Raw genomic sequence first — 22,235 nt, 5'->3', positions numbered from 1 at the left:
GACCATACCACTGTGAAATATTTAGTGGGGTAGAAGGCTGGACCGTACCACTGTGAAATATCTGGTGGGGGAGAAGGCTGGACCATACCACTGTGAAATATTTGGTGGGGGAGAAAGGTGGACCATACCACTGTGACATATTTGGTGGGGGAGAGGGCTGGACCATACTACTGTGACATATTTGGTGGGGTAGAAGGCTGGACCATACCACTGACATATTTAGTGGGGGTGAAGGCTGGACCGTACCACTGTGGAATATCTGGTGGGGTAGAAGGCTAAACCATACCACTGTGAAATATTTAGTGGGGTAGAAGGCTGGACCGTACCACTGTGGAATATCTGGTGGGGGAGAAGGCTGGACCATACCACTGTGAAATATTTGGTGGGGGAGAAGGCTGGACCATAACACTGACATATTTCGTGGGGGAGACGGCTGGACCATACCACTGTGAAATATTTGGTGGGGGAGAAGGCAGGACCATACCACTGTGAAATATTTGGTGGGGGAGAAGGCTGGACCGTACCACTGTGAAATATTTGGTGGGGTAGAAGGCTGGACCATACCACTGTGAAATATTTGGTGGGGGAGAAGGCTGGACCATACCACTGTGAAATATTTGGTGGGGGAGAGGGCTGGACCATACCACTGTGAAATATCTGGTGGGGAAGGCTGGACCATACCACTGTGAAATATTTGGTGGGGTAGAAGGCTGGACCATACCACTGTGAAATATTTGGTGGAGTAGAAGGCTGGACCATACCACTGTGAAATATTTGGTGGGGTAGAAGGCTGGACCATACCACCGTGAAATATTTGGTGGTGAAGGCTGGACCATACCACTGTGAAATATTTGGTGGGGTAGAAGGCTGGACCATACCACTGTGAAATATTTGGTGAGGGAGAAGGATGGAGCGTACCACTGCGACATATTTGGTGGGGGAGAAGGCTGGACCGTACCGCTATGAAACATTTGGTGGGGGAGAGAGTTGGACCGTACCACTGTGAAATATTTGGTGAGGGTGAAGACATGGACCATACCACAACGAAACCTCTGGTGGGTGTGGCAAAGATATATTTAAACCGTTGGGCGCGCGCGCGTGCGTGCATGTAAGCTTTTGTTGGCGAGGGACCGTCCCGCCGCTAGGTCAGCTCGGCCGTAAATCCACCCCCCCCCCCCCCCGCCGCCTCCCCCCTCACCACCCCGGCTATTAAGAACGTAAATTAAAAGTCACAAAATATCTTCACAAACGAATACGACGATGGGGAGAGGGGAGCCTATAGCGAGAGAGAGAGAGAGAGAAAAGAAGAATTTAAATAAGAACTGTTGAGGATAGGTGACGGACGCACGACTCCACTCACTCACTCACTCACACCACCTTCGATTTTCTGCCCAGCACGCTGTCAACGAGTCTGACCCCCAACCAGATCGGCCGGCCAGAAAGGGGGCAAAGGCAGGTGGGCGGGCAGGGAGGGTCGAGATGGGTCAACTCGGCCTCAAATGAGTAGCTGGTGCAGCGGCGGTGGTGCAGTTAACATCACCGCTGGGTAGAGACAACCGGTAACAGCAAGGCCGCGGTTTTAGCTGGCCAACGGGCCCACTCCACTCCACCCTTGTCCCACACCTCCTCATTAGGTGCTACGTCGCTGACGGCACTCGCCCCAGCAGCCTGCCGAGGCTACTCCGGTGTGGATACTCTGTGTGTGTGGCAGAAGAGGTAGGCGTTGGGTTCGTCCCGCATTCGCTGCGGCTTCAACACGTCCACATCAGCCGGTACAAAACCTCCCACCACCACCACCACCAACTCCCCTCCCCTCCCAAACCCACCTCTCATCCTCTTGAATAAAGAGGTGGTGGTTTTTTTGTTGTTGTTGGTTTGGGTCGCATAAATGTTCAAAAGCGACGCTAGACAACACCGCCACGCGGCCCGGCCGACCGGCCGGACGGACGGGGCTTGTTAGACAGAGAGGACGTGGCCAATTCGTCACTAGTACAGCACTAGTGTGTAGCTGTGTAGTGTCTAGTGTGTAGTGTATAGTGTAGTGTATAGTATAGTAGTGTATAGTGTAGTGTGTAGTAGTGTAGTGTGTAGTAGTGTAGTGTATAGTGTAGTGTGTAGCTGTGTAGTGTCTAGTGTGAAGTGGTGTAGTGTATAGTGGTGTAGTGTCTAGTGTGTAGTGTAAAGTGTAGTGTAAAGTGTAGTGTAGTGTGTAGTGTGTAGCAGTGTAGTGTTTAGTGGTGTAGTGTCTAGTGTGAAGTGGTGTAGTGTATAGTGTAGTGTGTAGCGGTGTAGTGTCTAGTGTGAAGTGGTGTAGTGTATAGTGTAGTGTCTAGTGTGTAGTGTAAAGTGTAGTGTATAGTGTAGTGTCTAGTGTGTAGTGTAAAGTTTAGTGTAGTGTATAGTGTAGTGTGTAGTAGTGTAGTGTAGTGTGTAGCTGTGTAGTGTCTAGTGTGTAGTGTAGTGTATAGTGTAGTGTATAGTGTAGTGTGTAGTGTAGTGTGTAGTAGTGTAGTGTAGTGTGTAGTGTATAGTGTGTAGCTGTGTAGTGTAAAGTGTAGTTTAGTGTATAGTGTAGTGTGTAGCTGTGTAGTGTGTAGTAGTGTAGTGTGTAGCTGTGTAGTGTCTAGTGTGAAGTGGTGTAGTGTATAGTAGTGTAGTGTAGTGTGTAGCTGTGTAGTGTAAAGTGTAGTGTATAGTGTAGTGTGTAGTGTAGTGTGTAGTAGTGTAGTGTGTAGTGTATAGTGTAGTGTGTAGTAGTGTAGTGTGTAGTATGTAGTAGTGTAGTGTAGTGTGTAGCTGTGTAGTGTCTAGTGTGATGTGGTGTAGTGTATAGTGTAGTGTATAGTAGTGTCGTGTGTAGCTGTGTAGTGTCTAGTGTGTAGTGTAGTGTATAGTGTAGTGTGTAGTGTATAGTGTAGTGTACAGTGTAGTGTATAGTGTAGTGTAGTGTGTAGTGTATAGTGTAGTGTAATATACTAGTACAGCACAACGGCGCGATGGAGAGAAAAGCGACAACATTTAAACATTCACGCAACCTCACCCCAAAACCCTCTGTGATGGATGATATTGGTCATGAAAGCCTCCTCCGTCTTAAACCACCTCCACCACCACCTCCACCACCACCATCACCTCCACCATCACCTCCACCATCACCTCCACCACCACCTCCACCACCACTACCACCTCCACCACTACCTCCACCACCACCATCACCTCCACCATCACCTCCACCATCACCTCCACCACCTCCACCAACACCTCCACCACTACCTCCACCACCACCATCACCTCCACCACCACCACCTCCACCACTACTACCACCTCCACCACCACCATCACCTCCACCATCACCTCCACCATCACCTCCACCATCACCTCCACCATCTCCACCATCACCACCACCACCTCCACCACCACCTCCACCACCACTACCACCTCCACCACTAACTCCACCACCACCATCACCTCCACCACCACCACCACCTCCACCACCGCCACCTCCGCCGCCACCACCACCACCTTCACCACCACCACCACCACCTCCACCACCACCACCTCCACCACCACCTCCACCACCACCTCCACCACCACCATCACCTCCACCACCACCTCCACCACCACTACCACCTCCACCACTACCTCCACCACCTCCACCACCACCTCCACCACCACCACCACCTCCACCACCACCACCTCCACCACCACCACCACCACCTCCACCACCACCACCTCCACCACCACCACCACCACCACCTCCACCACCACCACCACCTCCACCACCACCTCCACCACCACCACCTCCACCACCACCACCACCTCCACCACCACCACCACTACCACCACCACCTCCACCACCACTACCACCACCACCACCTCCACCACCACCACCACCACCTCCTCCTCCACCACCTCCACCACCTCCACCACCACCACCTCCACCACCACCTCCTCCACCACCACCACCACCTCCACCATCACCTCCACCACCACCTCCACCACCACCACCACCTCCACCACCACCACCTCCTCCTCCACCACCACCACCTCCTCCTCCTCCACCACCACCACCATCAGCGGCGTTTGGTTTCGGTGCTAGCAGTGGCGAAATTAAAAAAAATCAACTCTCGGCGGGCTTTGGCGTTCAGTTTCTCATCAGCAGTCGAGTCGGACACCCGTGGCTAACACAGATAGGGTGGTGGGAGGGGTTGGTTTCTTTTTTTGCCCATGAACATCGGGGCCAGTTGATCAGCATCGTTTCAGACAAAGCCTGCCGCTGATGCTGCTGATGATGCTGCTGCTGATGATGCTGCTGATGAGACATTGAAAGTGGGAACCCACTCTTTTGCCCATCAACATCTGGGCCAGTTGATCAGCATTGTTTCAGACAAAGCTTGCCGCTGATGCTGCTGATGATGCTGCTGCTGATGAGACATTGAAAGTGGGAACCCGCTCTTTTGCCCATCAACATCTGGGCCAGTTAATGAGCATTATTTCAGACAAAGCCTGGCTGCTGATGCTGCTGATGATGCTGCTGCTGATGAGACATTGAAAGTGGGAACCCACTCTTTTGCCCATCAACATCTGGGCCAGTTGATCAGCATTGTTTCAGACAAAGCCTGGCTGCTGATGATGCTGATGATGCTGCTGATGATGTTGCTGCTGCTGATGCTGCTGATGAGACATTGAAAGTTGAAACCCGCTCTTCTGCCCATCAACATCTGGGCCAGTTAATGAGCATTATTTCAGACAAAGCCTGGCTGCTGATGATGCTGATGATGCTGCTGCTGATGATGCTGCTGATGAGACATTGAAAGTGGGAACTCGCTCTTTGCCCATCAACATCTGGGCCAGTTGATCAGCATTGTTTCAGACTAAGCCTGGCTGCTGATGATGCTGATGATGCTGCTGCTGATGCTGCTGCTGATGATGCTGCTGATGAGACATTGAAAGTGGGAACCCACTGTTTTGCCCATCAACATCTGGGCCAGTTGATGAGCATTATTTCAAAGCCTGGCTGCTGATGATGCTGATGATGCTGCTGCTGATGATGCTGCTGCTGATGAGACACTGAAAGTGGAAACCAATCCAGAGTTTGAACGGGATCGATGATGGCTGATGGGTGGTTGCGTAGTAAAAACAAAAGCATGCTCACTAAATTAAATGTCGGGTGGTGTTGTTGTTGTTGTGTTTGTGTGTGGGGAGAGGGGAGAGAGGGGGGCGATGGAATCGGCAAATTCCTCAGAACCCCCCTCCTCCTCCTCCCTCTGCCGGTGGACTCTTCCAAAATGAAATGGCCTGAACCAACTCAACGAAATGGATCGTACCACTGGACAAACGTGTGGTGGTATTGGGGGGGTTAATAAAAGATTGAATTAAAGTTTATACAGGACTGTACCAAGTAGATCCACCCCCCACCCCGCTCCCACCTCGTCTGAAATGGACTGTGCCACTTTTTTGACAATGGGGGGTTCCATGGGAGGGGGGTGGTGGGTGGGTGGGTGGATAAAAAAACCACCACCTACTATAAACATTAACTTATACACCAGCGTTCTACCAAGTGATCTCTAACTGCCCACCACCCACCCCCCCTCATTTGAGGGTGGGACAATGGACTGGCCCAGTTGAGGGCAGACACTGAAATGGATCGTACCACTTTTTCAATGGGGTGGGAGGGGGTAATCGGCAAATTCCTCAAAACCCCCCTCCTCCTCCCTCTGCCGGTGGACTCTTCCAAAATGAAATGGCCTGAACCAACTCAACGAAATGGATCGTACCACTGGACAAACGTGTGGTGGTGGTGGGGGGGGGGTTAATAAAAGATTGAATTAAAGTTTATACAGGACTGTACCAAGTAGATCCACCCCCCACCCCCCACCCCGCTCCCACCTCGTCTGAAATGGACTGTGCCACTTTTTTTTGACAATAGGGGGGTTCCATGGGAGGGGGGGGGGGTGGGTGGATAAAAAAACCACCACCTACTATAAACATTAATTTATACACCAGGGTTCTACCAAGTGATCTCTAACTGCCCACCACCCACCCCCCCTCATGAGGGTGGGACAATGGACTGGCCCCAGTTGAGGCCAGACACTGAAATGGATCGTACCACTTTTTCAATGGGGTAGGAGGGGGTAATCGGCAAATTCCTCAGAACCCCCCTCCTCCTCCCTCTGCCGGTGGACTCTTCCAAAATGAAATGGCCTGAACCAACTCAACGAAATGGACCGTACCACTGGACAAACGTGTGGTGGTGGGGGGGTTAATAAAAGATTGAATTAAAGTTTATACAGGACTGTACCAAGTAGATCCACCCCGCACCCCACTCCCACCTCGCCTGAAATGGACTGTCCCACTTTTTTTTGACAATAGGGGGGTTCCATGGGAGGGGGGGGGTGGTGGGTGGGTGGGTGGATAAAAAAATCAGCACCTGCTATAAACATTAATTTATACACCAGGGTTCTACCAAGTGATCTCTAACTGCCCACCACCCCTCATTTGAGGGTGGGACAATGGACTGGCCCAGTTGAGGCCAGACACTGAAATGGATCGTACCACTTTTTCAATGGGGTGGGAGGGGGTAATTGGCAAATTCCTCAGAACCCCCCTCCTCCTCCCTCTGCCAATGGACTCTTCCAAAATGAAATGGCCTGAACCAACTCAACGAAATGGACCGTACCACTGGACAAACGTGTGGTGGTGGGGGGGGGGGTGGTTAATCAAAGATTGAATTAAAGTTTATACAGGACTGTACCAAGAAGATCCACCCCCCACCCCGCTCCCACCTCGCCTGAAATGGACTGTGCCACTTTTTTTTGACAATAGGGGGGTTCCATGGGAGGGGGGGTGGTGGGTGGGTGGGTGGATAAAAAAAACCACCACCTACTATAAACATTAATTTATACACCAGGGTTCTACCAAGTGATCTCTAACTGCCCACCACCCCTCATTTGAGGGTGGGACAATGGACTGGCCCAGTTGAGGCCAGACACTGAAATGGATCGTACCACTTTTTCAATGGGGTGGGAGGGGGTAATTGGCAAATTCCTCAGAACCCCCCTCCTCCTCCCTCTGCCAATGGACTCTTCCAAAATGAAATGGCCTGAACCAACTCAACGAAATGGATCGTACCACTGGACAAACGTGTGGTGGTATTGGGGGGGTTAATAAAAGATTGAATTAAAGTTTATACAGGACTGTACCAAGTAGATCCACCCCCCACCCCGCTCCCACCTCGCCTGAAATGGACTGTGCCACTTTTTTTTGACAATAGGGGGGTTCCATGGGAGGGGGGGTGGTGGGTGGGTGGGTGGAGAAAAAAAACCACCACCTACTATAAACATTAATTTATACACCAGGGTTCTACCAAGTGATCTCTAACTGCCCACCACCCACCCCCCCTCATGAGGGTGGGACAATGGACTGGCCCCAGTTGAGGCCAGACACTGAAATGGATCGTACCACTTTTTCAATGGGGTGGGGAGGGGGTAAAATAAAATAAAAATTAAAAAAATCGCATCAACTATTCGTTCAACACGACCTTAGTGGGACCGTCCATAAATGACGTCACACGGCATCGCAAAAAGTCAGACCAACACCCCTCAAATATGACGTCACGAAGCTGTGCCCCCCACCCACCCCCCCAAAAAAAATTTTTTTGTAAAAAAAAATTTCCCACTCTGATAACAAATCGCTTTAAGCCATCGCCGCCGTAGTGCGAATTGAATGTGGCTCCGGACACCCTTATGTTGAGAAGGAGTGTTTTTTTATATATATATAACAATTTAGGCGTCTAAAAATTTTAGGATTTAAAGCTTTCGTGACTGCAGTAATTCATATTCTTAGTTTTTTCGGTAAAGTCACCACCACGTTGAAGGGAAACAACAAAATAATAATAATATATATAAAACAATAAAAAAAAATCTCACGACGTTTCGACCATAACTCAAACGGTCGTCTTTCAGGTGTGTTGGTTTGCATAAATTTATTTTTAAACGGCGCATTTATTTATTTTTTTAAAAAACGTTAGTGCCACGCGCAACGATTTGGTAGTTTATTTAGGACTAGTCCATCTATATTCTGAAAAGAGGAGGGGGGGAGACGATTTTTTTATAAATAAATAAATAAATGCGCCGTTTAAAAAAAAAATTATGCAAACCAACACACCTGATGGACGACCGTTTGAGTTATGGTCGAAACGTCGTGAGAATGTTTTTTTTTATTGTTTTATATATATTTATATATTATTTTGTTGTTTCCCTTCAACGTGGTGGTGACTTTAACCGAAAAAAAAACTAAGAATACGAATTACCGCAGTCACGAAAGCTTTAAATCAAAATTTAATTCTGCGTGTATTTAAAGTTGCCCGTTTTTTGATGTGACGTCACACCTCTCAAACACCCCCCACCCCCCCTCCCCGTGTGCCCCCCCCACAGGTGCGTGACGTCATTTATGGACGGGCACAACCGCCCCGTTACCAAGAAAGTTGGTTACCAAAGCAACGGCGCAGGGCAGGAAACCGACGGAAATGGACCGTACCATTCTCTCAGGGATGCGTGGGGGTGGAGTGGGAAATAATAATAATAATACAAAAAAAACTTGCATTGACTGTTCACATAGCAGGACCGTACCAAGTAAAAGCAAACCCCCCCTAATCCCACACCCCACAACTCCCCTCGCCTCCCCCCCCCTATTCGGGGATGGATATTGGACCAGCCCGGATAAGGCAGACACTGAAATGGACTGCACCAACTTCTCTCAAAAATAGGGGTGACGAACTTGCATTGAATGTTGACGTAGCAGGACCATACCAAGTAAAGTTCAACACCCCCCGCCCGCCCCCACAACGCCCCCATTACCTAGTGGGCAATTGACCGGCCCCACCCAGGGAGGTCAAACTTAGTTGGACTGTACCATTGCACTACAACGGAGAAGGGGGGGGGGGGTAGGGGTGGGTGGGACGAAGTTGATGTTGATGGCCCCACTCTGCTTGAGGCTTCTACGGATGCTGCCAACTCCTGCGAAGGTTAAAGGTGGACATAAAGTCAAGGGTCAAAGGTCGACGTTCATGTTAATAATTACGCTCAATTTAGACGATGATAACTTTAGTGGAAATTGGCGCCGTGGGTGGGTGGGTGGGGTTCACGGTGGCCGTGTGGGTGGGTGGGTGGGGTTCACGGTGGCCGTGTGGGTGGGTGGGTGGGGTTCACGGTGGCCGTGTGGGTGGGTGGGTGGGGTTCACGGTGGCCGTGTGGGTGGGTGGGTGGGGTTCACGGTGGCCGTGTGGGTGGGTGGGTGGGGTTCACGGTGGTCGTGTGGGTGGGTGGGTGGGGTTCACAGTGGCCGTGTGGGTGGGTGGGGTTCACGGTGGCCGTGTGGGTGGGTGGGGTTCACGGTGGCCGTGTGGGTGGGTGGGTGGGTGAGTGGGTGGGTGGGGGTGTGTGTGGGTGGGTGTGTGGGTGGGGGTGTGGGTGGGGGTGTGGGTGGGGGTGTGGGTGGGGGTGTGGGTGTGGGTTGGGGTGTGGGTGGGGGTGTGGGTGGGTGGGTGGGTGGGTGTGTGGGTGGGTGGGGGTGTGGATGAGTGGGTGACCGTGTGGGTGGGTGGAGTTCACGGTGGCCGTGTAGGTGGGTGAGTGGGTGGGTGGGGGTGTGTGTGGGTGGGTGGGGGTGTGGGTGGGTGGGTGTGTGGGTGGGTGGGTGGGGGCTCACGTGGGGGGGGTGGAGTGGCCTGGAGGTGATTGTGATGCCTCTTCTGCTGCCGACTGTTGATGTTGTTGATGTTGTTGTTGATGTTGTTGATGTTGTTGTTGATGTTGTTGATGTTGTTGTTGATGTTGTTGATGTTGTTGTTGATGTTGTTGTTGATGTTGTTGTTGATGTTGTTGATGTTGTTGATGTTGATGTTGCTGATGTTGCTGATGTTGTTGATGGCTTCCTGTGGGGAGAGAGACAAAGACGGACGTGGAAGCGGACTGTCAACGCCACCTCCCGAGCCCCGTTTGACCATACTTCACCAACCTGGTCTTTGTGCTTGTGTTCGTGTACGTGCGTGCGTGTGTGTGTGTACGTGTGTTCGTGTACGTACGTGTGTGTGTACGTACGTGTGTGTGTACGTGCGTGTGTGTGTACGTGTGTGTCTACGTGTGTGTGTGCATGTGTACGTGTGTACGTGTGTGTGTGTATGTGCGTGTGTGTGTACGTGTGTGTGTACGTGTGTTCGTGTACGTGCGTGTGTGTATGTGTGCGTGTACGTGTGTACGTGTGTGTGTACGTGTGTGTGTACGTGTGTGTACGTGTGTGTGTACGTGTGTGTGTACGTGCGTGCGTGTGTGTATTCGTGTGTGTGTGTACGTGTGTGTATGTACGTGTGTGTGTGTACGTGTGTGTATGTACGTGTGTGTACGTGTGTGTGTTCGTGTGTGTGTACGTGCGTGTGTGTGTACGTGTGTGTGTACGTGTGTGTGTGTACGTGTGTGTGTACGTGCGTATGTGTGTACGTGCGTACGTGTGTACGTGTGTGTGTGTGTACGTGCATGTGTGTGTACGTGTGTGTGTACGTGCGTATGTGTGTACGTGCGTACGTGTGTACGTGTACGTGCGTGTGTACGTGCGTGTGTGTGTACGTGTGTGTGTGTGTACGTGTGTGTGTGTACGTGTGTACGTGTGTGTGTACGTGCGTGTGTGTGTACGTGTGTGTGTTCGTGTGTGTATGTACGTGTGTGTCTACGTGTGTGTGTGTGTGTTCGATTCCCGCTCACGGCCAACACCAGTGACGATTATCTGAACCGGTCCCGGGCCTCCCCTAGGTCGACTCAGCCTCAAATGAGTACCTGGTGCGGTGTGTAAACATCGCCACTAGGGAGACAAAGGCGGTCGGGCGTGGTGCTGGCCACCCACCCCCTCGTGTACCGTTCCGGCCTTCATAGGTGCTCGATAACAGCACTTGCCCCTACAGTCTGTTACAGGCTATATGGGGGATCTTTGTCTTTGTGTGTGTGTGTGTACGTGTGTGTGTTCGTGTACGTGCGTGCGTACGTGTGTACGTGCGTACGTGTGTACGTGCCTACGTGTGTACGTGTATGTGTGTTCGTGTGTGTGTGTGTACGTGTGTGTGTGTGTACATTTGGTAATAGCTGCTCATTCAGAGGAGGAGTTGGAGACGCTGCTGCTGAGACTGGAGCGTGCCACTAAGAGGTGGGGCCTTACCATCAGCCCCACCAAAACTAAGCACCTGCCTGGGTATTTTGTACCATCGGACACTCCATCCCCACAACTCCCAATCGGTGATGGGGCAGTTGTGGAGAGAGTGGAGAGTTTCCCATACCTGGGCAGTGTGCTTATGACCGGCTCCAGTTTAACAGCAGAGGTCTCACTCTGAATCAGTCGAGCGGCAATATCTTTTCATCGGTTGCGTAACGCTGTGTGGAAGCTACCTGGTCTGTCGCTCCGCACTAAGCTTCAGGTCTTCTCGGCCACGGTCATTCCCTCCCCTTCTCTACGCTTGCGAAACGTGGACCCCCCTAATGGAACATCTTCGCCGGTTAGAAACATTTAGGCTGGCCTTCCCTACGATCCATCCTGGGTTTATCCAGGCTGGATTGTGTGAGGAGCTCACAAATCCTTGAAAGATCTGGGCAAAGTCCCATCGGTGAGCTCCTCTGCAGGCAAGGCTGCGATGGCTGGGTCATGTAGCCCGCATGCCCAGCCACCGCATGCCGAAACAGCTTTTGTTTGGCCGGATTGAGGGGGCTAAGCGGGCACGGCACGGGCTAGAGAAGATATGGAGTGATGTGGTACAGGAGGACGTGGAGCTGAGTGGACTTGCCGATGACTGGTACCAGCGGTGTCAAGATCGGCCTTTGTGGAGGAGGCTCGTGAAGGATGCTACTGGGCAGTTGGAGGCAGTCGCCCTCCAACAACAAAGGAGGGCGGAGGAGCAACGCTCACAACAACGAGCGGAGTGCCGGGTGGCTAAAGCACAGCAGGTTGGCACAGTAGGGGGCACAGGTGGTGCATCAGCCAGTCATCTCAGTCAGTCGACCCGTGGCACCTGCTGGGTCTGCCCCGTGACCTCCTGCCCGCGGGCGTTCGACACTTCACGTGGCCTCAAGGTGCACATGGCCTGGCACAAGCGTCGTGGTGACGTTACCGCCACTTAGAGGTGAATGGCGGTTGTTGTTGTTGTATGAGTTTGGCAAAAAGAAGTCACCCCCTGTGAGTGGCTGGCTGAGGTGCCATCTGTTGAGGAAGTACTGAAGGCGATCCGGAGTCTGAGGCCAGGAAAGGCACCGGGCAGAGATGATCTCCCAAGCGAAATGCTGAGGGAGGGCGGCGTTTGTGTACAGACTGCCCTATATGACATCATAACAACAGTCTGGACCACTGGACGGGTTCCACAAGATTGGAAGGATGCCCTGGTGGTCCCCCTTTTTAAGAAGGGGGACCACACAGACTGTAACAACTACAGGGGCATTTCACTCCTCAGTGTGCCGGGAAAGGTCCTGGCAAGGATTATTCAACATCGCTTTGCCAGGCACGCTGAGGAGAGGCTTGCGGAGCCCCAATGCGGTTTCAGGAAAGGGCGGTCCTGCACAGATGCCATATTTGGTGAGTGAGTGAGTGAGCGGTGAGTGAGCGGTGAGTGAGTGAGTGGTGCATGGTGAGTGAGCGGTGAGTGAGTGAGTGAGTGGTGCGTGGTGAGTGAGCGGTGAGTGAGCGGTGAGTGAGTGGTGTGCGAGTGGTGAGCGGTGAGTGAGCGGTGAGTGGTGAGTGAGCGGTGAGTGAGTGAGTGAGTGGGTGAGTGAGTGGTGAGTGAGAGAGTGGGTGAGTGAGTGAGTGAGTGGGTGAGTGAGTGGGTGAGTGGGTGAGTGAGTGGGTGAGTGAGTGGGTGAGTAGGTGAGTGAGTGGGTGAGTGAGTGAGTGAGTGGGTGAGTGAGTGGGTGAGTGAGTGAGTGGGTGAGTGGGAGGGTGAGTGAGTGAGTGGGTGAGTAAGCGGTAAGTGAGCGGTGAGTGGTGAGTGGGTGAGTGAGTGAGTGAGTGAATGAGTGGGTGAGTGAATGAGTGGGTGAGTGAATGAGTGGGTGAGTGAGTGAGTGTATGAGTGAGTGAGTGTATGAGTGAGTGAGTGTATGAGTGAGTGAGTGTATGAGTGAGTGTATGAGTGAGTGTATGAGTGAGTGAGTGGTGAGTGAGCGGTGAGTGTATGAGTGAGTGAGTGAGTGTATGAGTGAGTGAGTGAGTGTATGAGTGAGTGAGTGAGTGTATGAGTGAGTGAGTGTATGAGTGAGTGTATGAGTGAGTGTATGAGTGAGTGTATGAGTGTAACAGTGAGTGTATGAGTGAGTGAGTGTAGGAGTGAGTGAGTGTAGGAGTGAGTGAGTGTATGAGTGAGTGTATGAGTGTAACAGTGAGTGTAACAGTAAGTGAGTGAGTGTACGAGTGTAACAGTGAGTGAGTGAGTGTATGAGTGAGTGTATGAGTGTATGAGTGAGTGAGTGTATGAGTGAGTGTATGAGTGAGTGAGTGAGTGTGTGAGTGAGTGTGTGAGTGAGTGTATGAGTGTAACAGTGAGTGTAACAGTGAGTGAGTGTATGAGTGTGTGTATGTATGTGTGAGTGTATGAGTGTGTGTATGTGTGAGTGAGTGTAACAGTGAGTGTAACAGTGAGTGTAACAGTGAGTGAGTGTAACAGTGAGTGAGTGTATGAGTGAGTGAGTGTATGAGTGTATGAGTAAGTGAGTGTAACAGTGAGTGTAACAGTGAGTGAGTGTAACAGTGAGTGTAACAGTGAGTGAGTGAGTGTGACAGTGAGTGTATGAGTGAGTGTATGAGTGTAACAGTGAGTGAATAACAGTGAGTGTAACAGTGAGTGAGTGTAACAGTGAGTGAGTGTAACAGTGAGTGAGTGTATGAGTGAGCGTAACAGTGAGTGAGTGTATGAGTGAGTGTAACAGTGAGTGAGTGTATGAGTGAGTGTATGAGTGAGTGTAACAGTAAGTGAGTGTAACAGTGAGTGTAACAGTGAGTGAGTGTAACAGTGAGTGTAACAGTGAGTGTAACAGTGAGTGAGTGTAACAGTAAGTGTAACAGTGAGTGTAACAGTGAGTGAGTGTATGAGTGAGTGAGTGTAACAGTGAGTGTAACAGTGAGTGTAACAGTGAGTGAGTGTAACAGTAAGTGTAACAGTGAGTGAGTGTATGAGTGAGTGTATGAGTGTAACAGTGAGTGTAACAGTGAGTGTATGAGTGTAACAGTGAGTGAGTGTAACAGTGAGTGAGTGTAACAGTGAGTGTAACAGTGAGTGTAACAGTGAGTGAGTGTAACAGTGAGTGTAACAGTGAGTGTAACAGTGAGTGAGTGTAAGAGTGAGTGAGTGTATGAGTGAGTGTATGAGTGTAACAGTGAGTGTAACAGTGAGTGAGTGTATGAGTGAGTGTAACAGTTAGTGAGTGAGTGTAACAGTGAGTGTAAGAGTGAGTAAGTGTAACAGTGAGTGTAACAGTGAGTGTATTAGTGAGTGTATGAGTGAGTGTATGAGTGTAACAGTGAGTGTATGAGTGTAACAGTGTGTGAGTGTATGAGTGAGTGAGTGTAACAGTGAGAGTAACAGTGAGTGTAACAGTGAGTGAGTGTAAGAGTGAGTGTGTGAGTGAGTGTATGAGTGAGTGTATGAGTGAGTGTATGAGTGTAACAGTGAGTGTATGAGTGAGTGTAACAGTGAGTAATGGTAACAGTGAGTGTAACAGTGAGTGTATGAGTGTAACAGTGAGTGTAACAGTGAGTGTAACAGTGAGTGAGTGTAACAGTGAGTGAGTGTAACAGTGAGTGAGTGTACGAGTGAGTGTAAGAGTGAGTGTATGAGTGAGTGTATGAGTGAGTGTAACAGTGAGTGTAACAGTGAGTGTAACAGTGAGTGAGTGTAACAGTGAGTGAGTGTAACAGTGAGTGTAACAGTAAGTGTAACAGTAAGTGTCACAGTGAGTGTAAGAGTGAGTGAGTGAGTGTATGAGTGAGTGTATGAGTGTAACAGTGAGTGTAACAGTGAGTGAGTGTATGAGTGAGTGTATGAGTGTAACAGTGAGTGTAACAGTGAGTGAGTGTATGAGTGAGTGTATGAGTGTAACAGTGAGTGTAACAGTGAGTGAGTGTAAGAGTGTAACAGTGAGTGTAACAGTGAGTGTAAGAGTGAGTGTATGAGTGAGTGTAACAGTGAGTGTAACAGTGAGTGTAACAGTGAGTGTGTAACAGTGAGTGTAACAGTGAGTGTAAGAGTGAGTGAGTGTAACAGTGAGTGTAAGAGTGAGTGTAACAGTAAGTGTAAGAGTGAGTGTAACAGTGAGTGTAACAGTGAGTGAGTGTAACAGTGAGTGTAACAGTGAGTGTAACAGTGAGTGTAACAGTGAGTAAGTGTAACAGTGAGTGTAACAGTGAGTAAGTGTAACAGTGAGTGTAAGAGTGAGTGTATGAGTGTAACAGTGAGTGTAAGAGTGAGTGTACGAGTGAGTGAGTGAGTGTAACAGTGAGTGTAAGAGTGAGTGTAACAGTGAGTGTAAGAGTGAGTGTAACAGTGAGTGAGTGAGTGAGTGTAACAGTGAGTGTAAGAGTGAGTGTATGAGTGTAACAGTGAGTGAGTGTAACAGTGAGTGTCACAGTGAGTGTACGAGTGAGTGAGTGTAAGAGTGAGTCAGTGAGTGTATGAGTGAGTGTATGAGTGTAACAGTGAGTGTAACAGTGAGTGAGTGTATGAGTGAGTGTAACAGTTAGTGAGTGAGTGTAACAGTGAGTGTAAGAGTGAGTGTAACAGTGAGTGTATGAGTGTAACAGTGAGTGTAACAGTGAGTGTATGAGTGTAACAGTGAGTGTAACAGTGAGTGTATGAGTGTAACAGTGAGTGTAACAGTGAGTGTAACAGTGAGTGAGTGTAACAGTGAGTGAGTGTAACAGTGAGTGTAACAGTGAGTGTAACAGTGAGTGAGTGTAAGAGTGAGTGTATGAGTGAGTGTATGAGTGTAACAGTGAGTGTAACAGTGAGTGTATGAGTGTAACAGTGAGTGTAACAGTGAGTGTATGAGTGTAACAGTGAGTGTAACAGTGAGTGTAACAGTGAGTGAGTGTAACAGTGAGTGAGTGTAACAGTGAGTGAGTGTAACAGTGAGTGTAACAGTGAGTGTAACAGTGAGTGAGTGTATGAGTGAGTGTAACAGTTAGTGAGTGAGTGTAACAGTGAGTGTAAGAGTGAGTGTAAGAGTGAGTGAGTGTATGAGTGAGTGTATGAGTGAGTGTATGAGTGAGTGTATGAGTGTAACAGTGAGTGTAACAATGAGTGTAAGAGTGAGTATAACAGTGAGTGTAAGAGTGAGTGTAACAGTGAGTGAGTGTAAGAGTGTATGAGTAAGTGTATGAGTGTAACAGTGAGTGTAAAAGTGAGTGTAAGAGTGAGTATAACAGTGAGTGTAAGAGTGAGTGTAACAGTGAGTGAGTGTAAGAGTTTATGAGTAAGTGTATGAGTGTAACAGTGAGTGTAAGAGTGAGTGTAAGAGTGAGTGTAACAGTGAGTGAGTGTAAGAGTGTAACAGTGAGTGTAACAGTGAGTGTAACAGTGAGGGTAACAGTGAGTGAGTGTAAGAGTGTATGAGTAAGTGTATGAGTGTAACAGTGAGTGTAACAGTGAGTGTAACAGTGAGTGTATGAGTGTACGAGTGAGTGAGTGAGTGTATGAGTAAGTGTATGAGTGTAACAGTGAGTGTAACAGTGAGTGTAACAGTGAGTGTAACAGTGAGTGAGTGTAACAGTGAGTGAGTGTAACAGTGAGTGAGTGTAACAGTGAGTGTAACAGTGAGTGTAACAGTGAGTGAGTGTAACAGTGAGTGAGTGTATGAGTGTAACAGTGAGTGAGTGTAACAGTGAGTGTAACAGTGAGTGTATGAGTGTATGAGTGAGTGTAACAGTGAGTGTAACAGTGAGTGAGTGTAACAGTGAGTGAGTGTATGAGTGTAACAGTGAGTGTAACAGTGAGTGTAAGAGTGAGTGAGTGAGTATAACAGTGAGTGTAACAGTGAGTGTAACAGTGAGTGTAACAGTGTAACAGTGAGTGTAACAGTGAGTGAGTGTAACAGTGAGTGTAACAGTGAGTGAGTGAGTGTAACAGTGAGTGAGTGTATGAGTGTGTGAGTGAGTGTAACAGTGAGTGTAACAGTGAGTGAGTGAGTGTATGAGTGAGTGTATGAGTGTAACAGTGAGTGTAAGAGTGAGTGTAACAGTGGGTGTAACAGTGAGTGAGTGTATGAGTGAGTGTATGAGTGTAACAGTGAGTGTAACAGTGAGTGTAACAGTGAGTGAGTGTAACAGTGAGTGAGTGTAACAGTGAGTGTAACAGTGAGTGAGTGAGTGTTGCACCTTGTGTCCGTGCGTGTGGCACGAAGCTACAGAGGGTGACGTCACTGGCCCCACCAGACTCGAGCGGGATGGGGAACTCGGTGAAGTGCTCGAGCATGTGAGTGAGTGTAACAGTGAGTGTAACAGTGAGTGTAACAGTGAGTGAGTGTAACAGTGAGTGTAACAGTGAGTGAGTGTAACAGTGAGTGTAACAGTGAGTGTAACAGTGAGTGTATGAGTGAGTGAGTGTATGAGTGAGTGTATGATTGAGTGAGTGTATGAGTGAGTGTATGAGTGAGTGTAACAGTGAGTGAGTGTATGAGTGAGTGAGTGTAACAGTGAGTGTAACAGTGAGTGTAACAGTGAGTGAGTGTAACAGTGAGTGTAACAGTGAGTGAGTGTAACAGTGAGTGTAACAGTGAGTGTAACAGTGAGTGTAACAGTGAGTGTAACAGTGAGTGAGTGTAACAGTGAGTGTAACAGTGAGTGTAACAGTGAGTGTAACAGTGAGTGTTGCACCTTGTGTCCGTGCGTGTGGCACGAAGCTACAGAGGGTGACGTCACTGGCCCCGCCAGACTCGAGCGGGATGGGGAACTCGGTGAAGTGCTCGAGCATGTGAGTGAGTGTAACAGTGAGTGTAACAGTGAGTGAGTGTAACAGTGAGTGAGTGTAACAGTGAGTGTAACAGTGAGTGAGTGTAACAGTGAGTGTAACAGTGAGTGAGTGAGTGTAACAGTGAGTGAGTGTATGAGTGTGTGAGTGAGTGTAACAGTGAGTGTAACAGTGAGTGAGTGAGTGTATGAGTGAGTGTATGAGTGTAACAGTGAGTGTAACAGTGAGTGTAACAGTGAGTGTAACAGTGAGTGTAACAGTGAGTGTAACAGTGAGTGTAACAGTGAGTGTATGAGTGTATGAGTGAGTGTATGAGTGTATGAGTGAGTGTATGAGTGTAACAGTGAGTGAGTGTATGAGTGAGTGTATGAGTGAGTGTATGAGTGTAACAGTGAGTGAGTGTAACAGTGTAACAGTGAGTGTAACAGTGAGTGTAACAGTGAGTGTAACAGTGAGTGTAACAGTGAGTGTAACAGTGAGTGTAACAGTGAGTGAGTGTAACAGTGAGTGTAACAGTGAGTGTAACAGTGATTGTAAGAGTGAGTGTAACAGTGAGTGAGTGTAACAGTGAGTGTAACAGTGAGTGTAACAGTGAGTGAGTGTAACAGTGAGTGTAACAGTGAGTGAGTGAGTGTAACAGTGAGTGTAACAGTGAGTGTAACAGTGAGTGAGTGAGTGTAACAGTGAGTGAGTGTATGAGTGTGTGAGTGAGTGTAACAGTGAGTGTAACAGTGAGTGTAACAGTGAGTGTATGAGTGTAACAGTGAGTGTAACAGTGAGTGTATGAGTGAGTGAGTGAGTGTAACAGTGAGTGTAACAGTGAGTGAGCGATGCACCTTGTGTCCGTGCGTGTGGCACGAAGCTACAGAGGGTGACGTCACTGGCCCCGCCAGACTCGAGCGGGATGGGGAACTCGGTGAAGTGTTCGAGCATGTGAGTGAGTGTAACAGTGAGTGTAACAGTGAGTGTAACAGTGAGTGTAACAGTGAGTGTAACAGTGAGTGAGTGAGTGTAACAGTGAGTGTAACAGTGAGTGTAACAGTGAGTGTAACAGTGAGTGTAACAGTGAGTGAGTGAGTGTATGAGTGAGTGAGTGAGTGTTGCACCTTGTGTCCGTGCGTGTGGCACGAAGCTACAGAGGGTGACGTCACTGGCCCCGCCAGACTCGAGCGGGATGGGGAACTCGGTGAAGTGCTCGAGCATGTGAGTGAGTGTAACAGTGAGTGTAACAGTGAGTGTAACAGTGAGTGTAACAGTGAGTGTAACAGTGAGTGTAACAGTGAGTGAGTGTAACAGTGAGTGTAACAGTGAGTGTATGAGTGAGTGTAACAGTGAGTGTAACAGTGAGTGAGTGTAACAGTGAGTGTAACAGTGAGTGTAACAGTGAGTGTAACAGTGAGTGAGTGTAACAGTGAGTGTATCAGTGAGTGTAACAGTGAGTGTAACAGTGAGTGAGTGTAACAGTGAGTGTAACAGTGAGTGAGTGTAACAGTGAGTGTAACAGTGAGTGTAACAGTGAGTGTAACAGTGAGTGAGTGTATGAGTGTAAGAGTGTAACAGTGAGTGTAACAGTGAGTGTAACAGTGAGTGTAACAGTGAGTGAGTGAGTGTAAGAGTGAGTGAGTGAGCGTTGCACCTTGTGTCCGTGCGTGTGGCACGAAGCTACAGAGGGTGACGTCACTGGCCCCACCAGACTCGAGCGGGATGGGGAACTCGGTGAAGTGCTCAAGCATGTGAGTGAGTGTAACAGTGAGTGTAACAGTGAGTGAGTGTAACAGTGAGTGAGTGAGTGTAACAGTGAGTGTATGAGTGAGTGTAAGAGTGTAACAGTGAGTGAGTGAGTGAGTGTAACAGTGAGTGAGTGTAACAGTGAGTGTAACAGTGAGTGTAACAGTGAGTGTAACAGTGAGTGAGTGTTGCACCTTGTGTCCGTGCGTGTGGCACGAAGCTACAGAGGGTGACGTCACTGGCCCCGCCAGACTCGAGCGGGATGGGGAACTCGGTGAAGTGCTCAAGCATGTGAGTGAGTGTAACAGTGAGTGTAACAGTGAGTGTAACAGTGAGTGAGTGAGTGTAACAGTGAGTGTATGAGTGAGTGTAAGAGTGTAACAGTGAGTGAGTGAGTGAGTGTAACAGTGAGTGAGTGTAACAGTGAGTGTAACAGTGAGTGTAACAGTGAGTGTAACAGTGAGTGAGTGTTGCACCTTGTGTCCGTGCGTGTGGCACGAAGCTACAGAGGGTGACGTCACTGGCCCCGCCAGACTCGAGCGGGATGGGGAACTCGGTGAAGTGCTCTAGCATGTGAGTGAGTGTAACAGTGAGTGTGACAGTGAGTGTAACAGTGAGTGTAACAGTGAGTGTAACAGTGAGTGAGTGTAACAGTGAGTGAGTGTAACAGTGAGTGTAACAGTGAGTGTAACAGTGAGTGAGTGTAACAGTGAGTGTAACAGTGAGTGTAACAGTGAGTATAACAGTCAGTGTAACAGTGAGTGTAACAGTGAGTGTAACAGTGAGTGAGTGTAACAGTGAGTGTATGAGTGTAACAGTGAGTGTAACAGTGAGTGTAAGAGTGTAACAGTGAGTGTAACAGTGAGTGTAACAGTGAGTGTAACAGTGTAACAGTGAGTGTAACAGTGAGTGAGTGTAACAGTGAGTGTAACAGTGAGTGAGTGTAACAGTGAGTGTAACAGTGAGTGTAACAGTGAGTGTAACAGTGAGTGTAACAGTGAGTGAGTGAGTGTAACAGTGAGTGTATGAGTGAGTGTATGAGTGTAACAGTGAGTGAGTGTAACAGTGAGTGTAACAGTGAGTGTAACAGTGAGTGTAACAGTGTAACAGTGAGTGTAACAGTGAGTGTAACAGTGAGTGTAACAGTGAGTGTAACAGTGAGCGTTGCACCTTGTGTCCGTGCGTGTGGCACGAAGCTACAGAGGGTGACGTCACTGGCCCCACCAGACTCGAGCGGGATGGGGAACTCGGTGAAGTGTTCGAGCATGTGAGTGAGTGTAACAGTGAGTGTAACAGTGAGTGTAACAGTGAGTGTAACAGTGAGTGAGTGTAACAGTGAGTGTAACAGTGAGTGTAACAGTGAGTGAGTGTAACAGTGAGTGTAACAGTGAGTGTAACAGTGAGTGAGCGTTGCACCTTGTGTCCGTGCGTGTGGCACGAAGCTACAGAGGGTGACGTCACTGGCCCCGCCAGACTCGAGCGGGATGGGGAACTCGGTGAAGTGTTCGAGCATGTGAGTGAGTGTAACAGTGAGTGAGTGTAACAGTGAGTGTAACAGTGAGTGTAACAGTGAGTGTAAGAATGAGTGAGTGTATGAGTAAGTGTAACAGTGAGTGTATGAGTGAGTGAGTGTATGAGTGAGTGTATGAGTGTGTGAGTGTATGAGTGAGTGTATGAGTGTGTGAGTGAGTGTATGAGTGAGTGAGTGAGTGTGTGAGTGAGTGTATGAGTGAGTGTATGAGTGAGTGTATGAGTGAGTGTATGAGTGTAACAGTGAGTGAGTGAGTGTATGAGTGAGTGTAAGAGTGAATGTATGAGTGTAAGAGTGTAACAGTGAGTGTAACAGTGAGTGTAACAGTGAGTGTAACAGTGAGTGTAAGAGTGAGTGTAACAGTAAGTGTAACAGTGAGTGTAACAGTGAGTGTTGCACCTTGTGTCCGTGCGTGTGGCACGAAGCTACAGAGGGTGACGTCACTGGCCCCGCCAGACTCGAGCGGGATGGGGAACTCGGTGAAGTGCTCGAGCATGTGAGTGAGTGTAACAGTGAGTGTAACAGTGAGTGTAACAGTGAGTGTATCAGTGAGTGTAACAGTGTAACAGTGAGTGTAACAGTGAGTGTTGCACCTTGTGTCCGTGCGTGTGGCACGAAGCTACAGAGGGTGACGTCACTGGCCCCACCAGACTCGAGCGGGATGGGGAACTCGGTGAAGTGCTCTAGCATGTGAGTGAGTGTAACAGTGAGTGTAACAGTGAGTGTAACAGTGAGTGTAACAGTGAGTATAACAGTGAGTGTAACAGTGAGTGTAACAGTGAGTGTAACAGTGAGTGTAACAGTGTAACAGTGAGTGTAACAGTGAGTGTTGCACCTTGTGTCCGTGCGTGTGGCACGAAGCTACAGAGGGTGACGTCACTGGCCCCGCCAGACTCGAGCGGGATGGGGAACTCGGTGAAGTGCTCGAGCATGTGAGTGAGTGTAACAGTGAGTGTAACAGTGAGTGAGTGTAACAGTGAGTGTAACAGTGAG

At 49.1% G+C, this 22,235-nt stretch overlaps 1 protein-coding gene across 1 annotated transcript; it reads right to left on the bottom strand.

Annotated features, from left to right (window-relative positions):
• Window positions 1–7,641: 7,641 nt before the first annotated feature.
• Window positions 7,642–21,116, bottom strand: LOC116936842 (uncharacterized). The gene is made up of 3 exons (XM_076059222.1): window positions 17,392–21,116; window positions 9,706–9,931; window positions 7,642–9,014 (listed from the first exon to the last, which is right to left on the bottom strand). The coding sequence occupies exons 1-3, from the start codon at window positions 19,714–19,716 to the stop codon at window positions 8,896–8,898; spliced, it is 2,670 nt and encodes an 889-aa protein (XP_075915337.1). The 5' UTR covers window positions 19,717–21,116; the 3' UTR covers window positions 7,642–8,895.
• Between the last annotated feature and the right edge of the window lie 1,119 nt (window positions 21,117–22,235).

This window comes from Petromyzon marinus (genome assembly GCF_048934315.1).
Source record: "Petromyzon marinus isolate PM22_M1 ecotype Great Lakes invasive population chromosome 84 unlocalized genomic scaffold, UKy_Petmar_22M1.pri1.0 chr84_unloc.5, whole genome shotgun sequence".
Classification (NCBI taxonomy): domain Eukaryota; kingdom Metazoa; phylum Chordata; class Hyperoartia; order Petromyzontiformes; family Petromyzontidae; genus Petromyzon; species Petromyzon marinus.
This window is presented reverse-complemented; position numbering and strand designations above follow the sequence as displayed.

Bases quoted from the DNA above. Each gene is read 5' to 3' on its own strand.
- LOC116936842 (XM_076059222.1), bottom strand. From the start codon at position 19,716: ATGCTTGAGCACTTCACCGAGTTCCCCATCCCGCTCGAGTCTGGTGGG. The intron at 9,932-17,391 runs GTGCAACACTCA...CTCTCCCCACAG, and splicing joins GCCACACGCACGGACACAAG to GAAGCCATCAACAACATCAG. The intron at 9,015-9,705 runs GTGAGCCCCCAC...TAACCTTCGCAG, and splicing joins GGCCACTCCACCCCCCCCAC to GAGTTGGCAGCATCCGTAGA.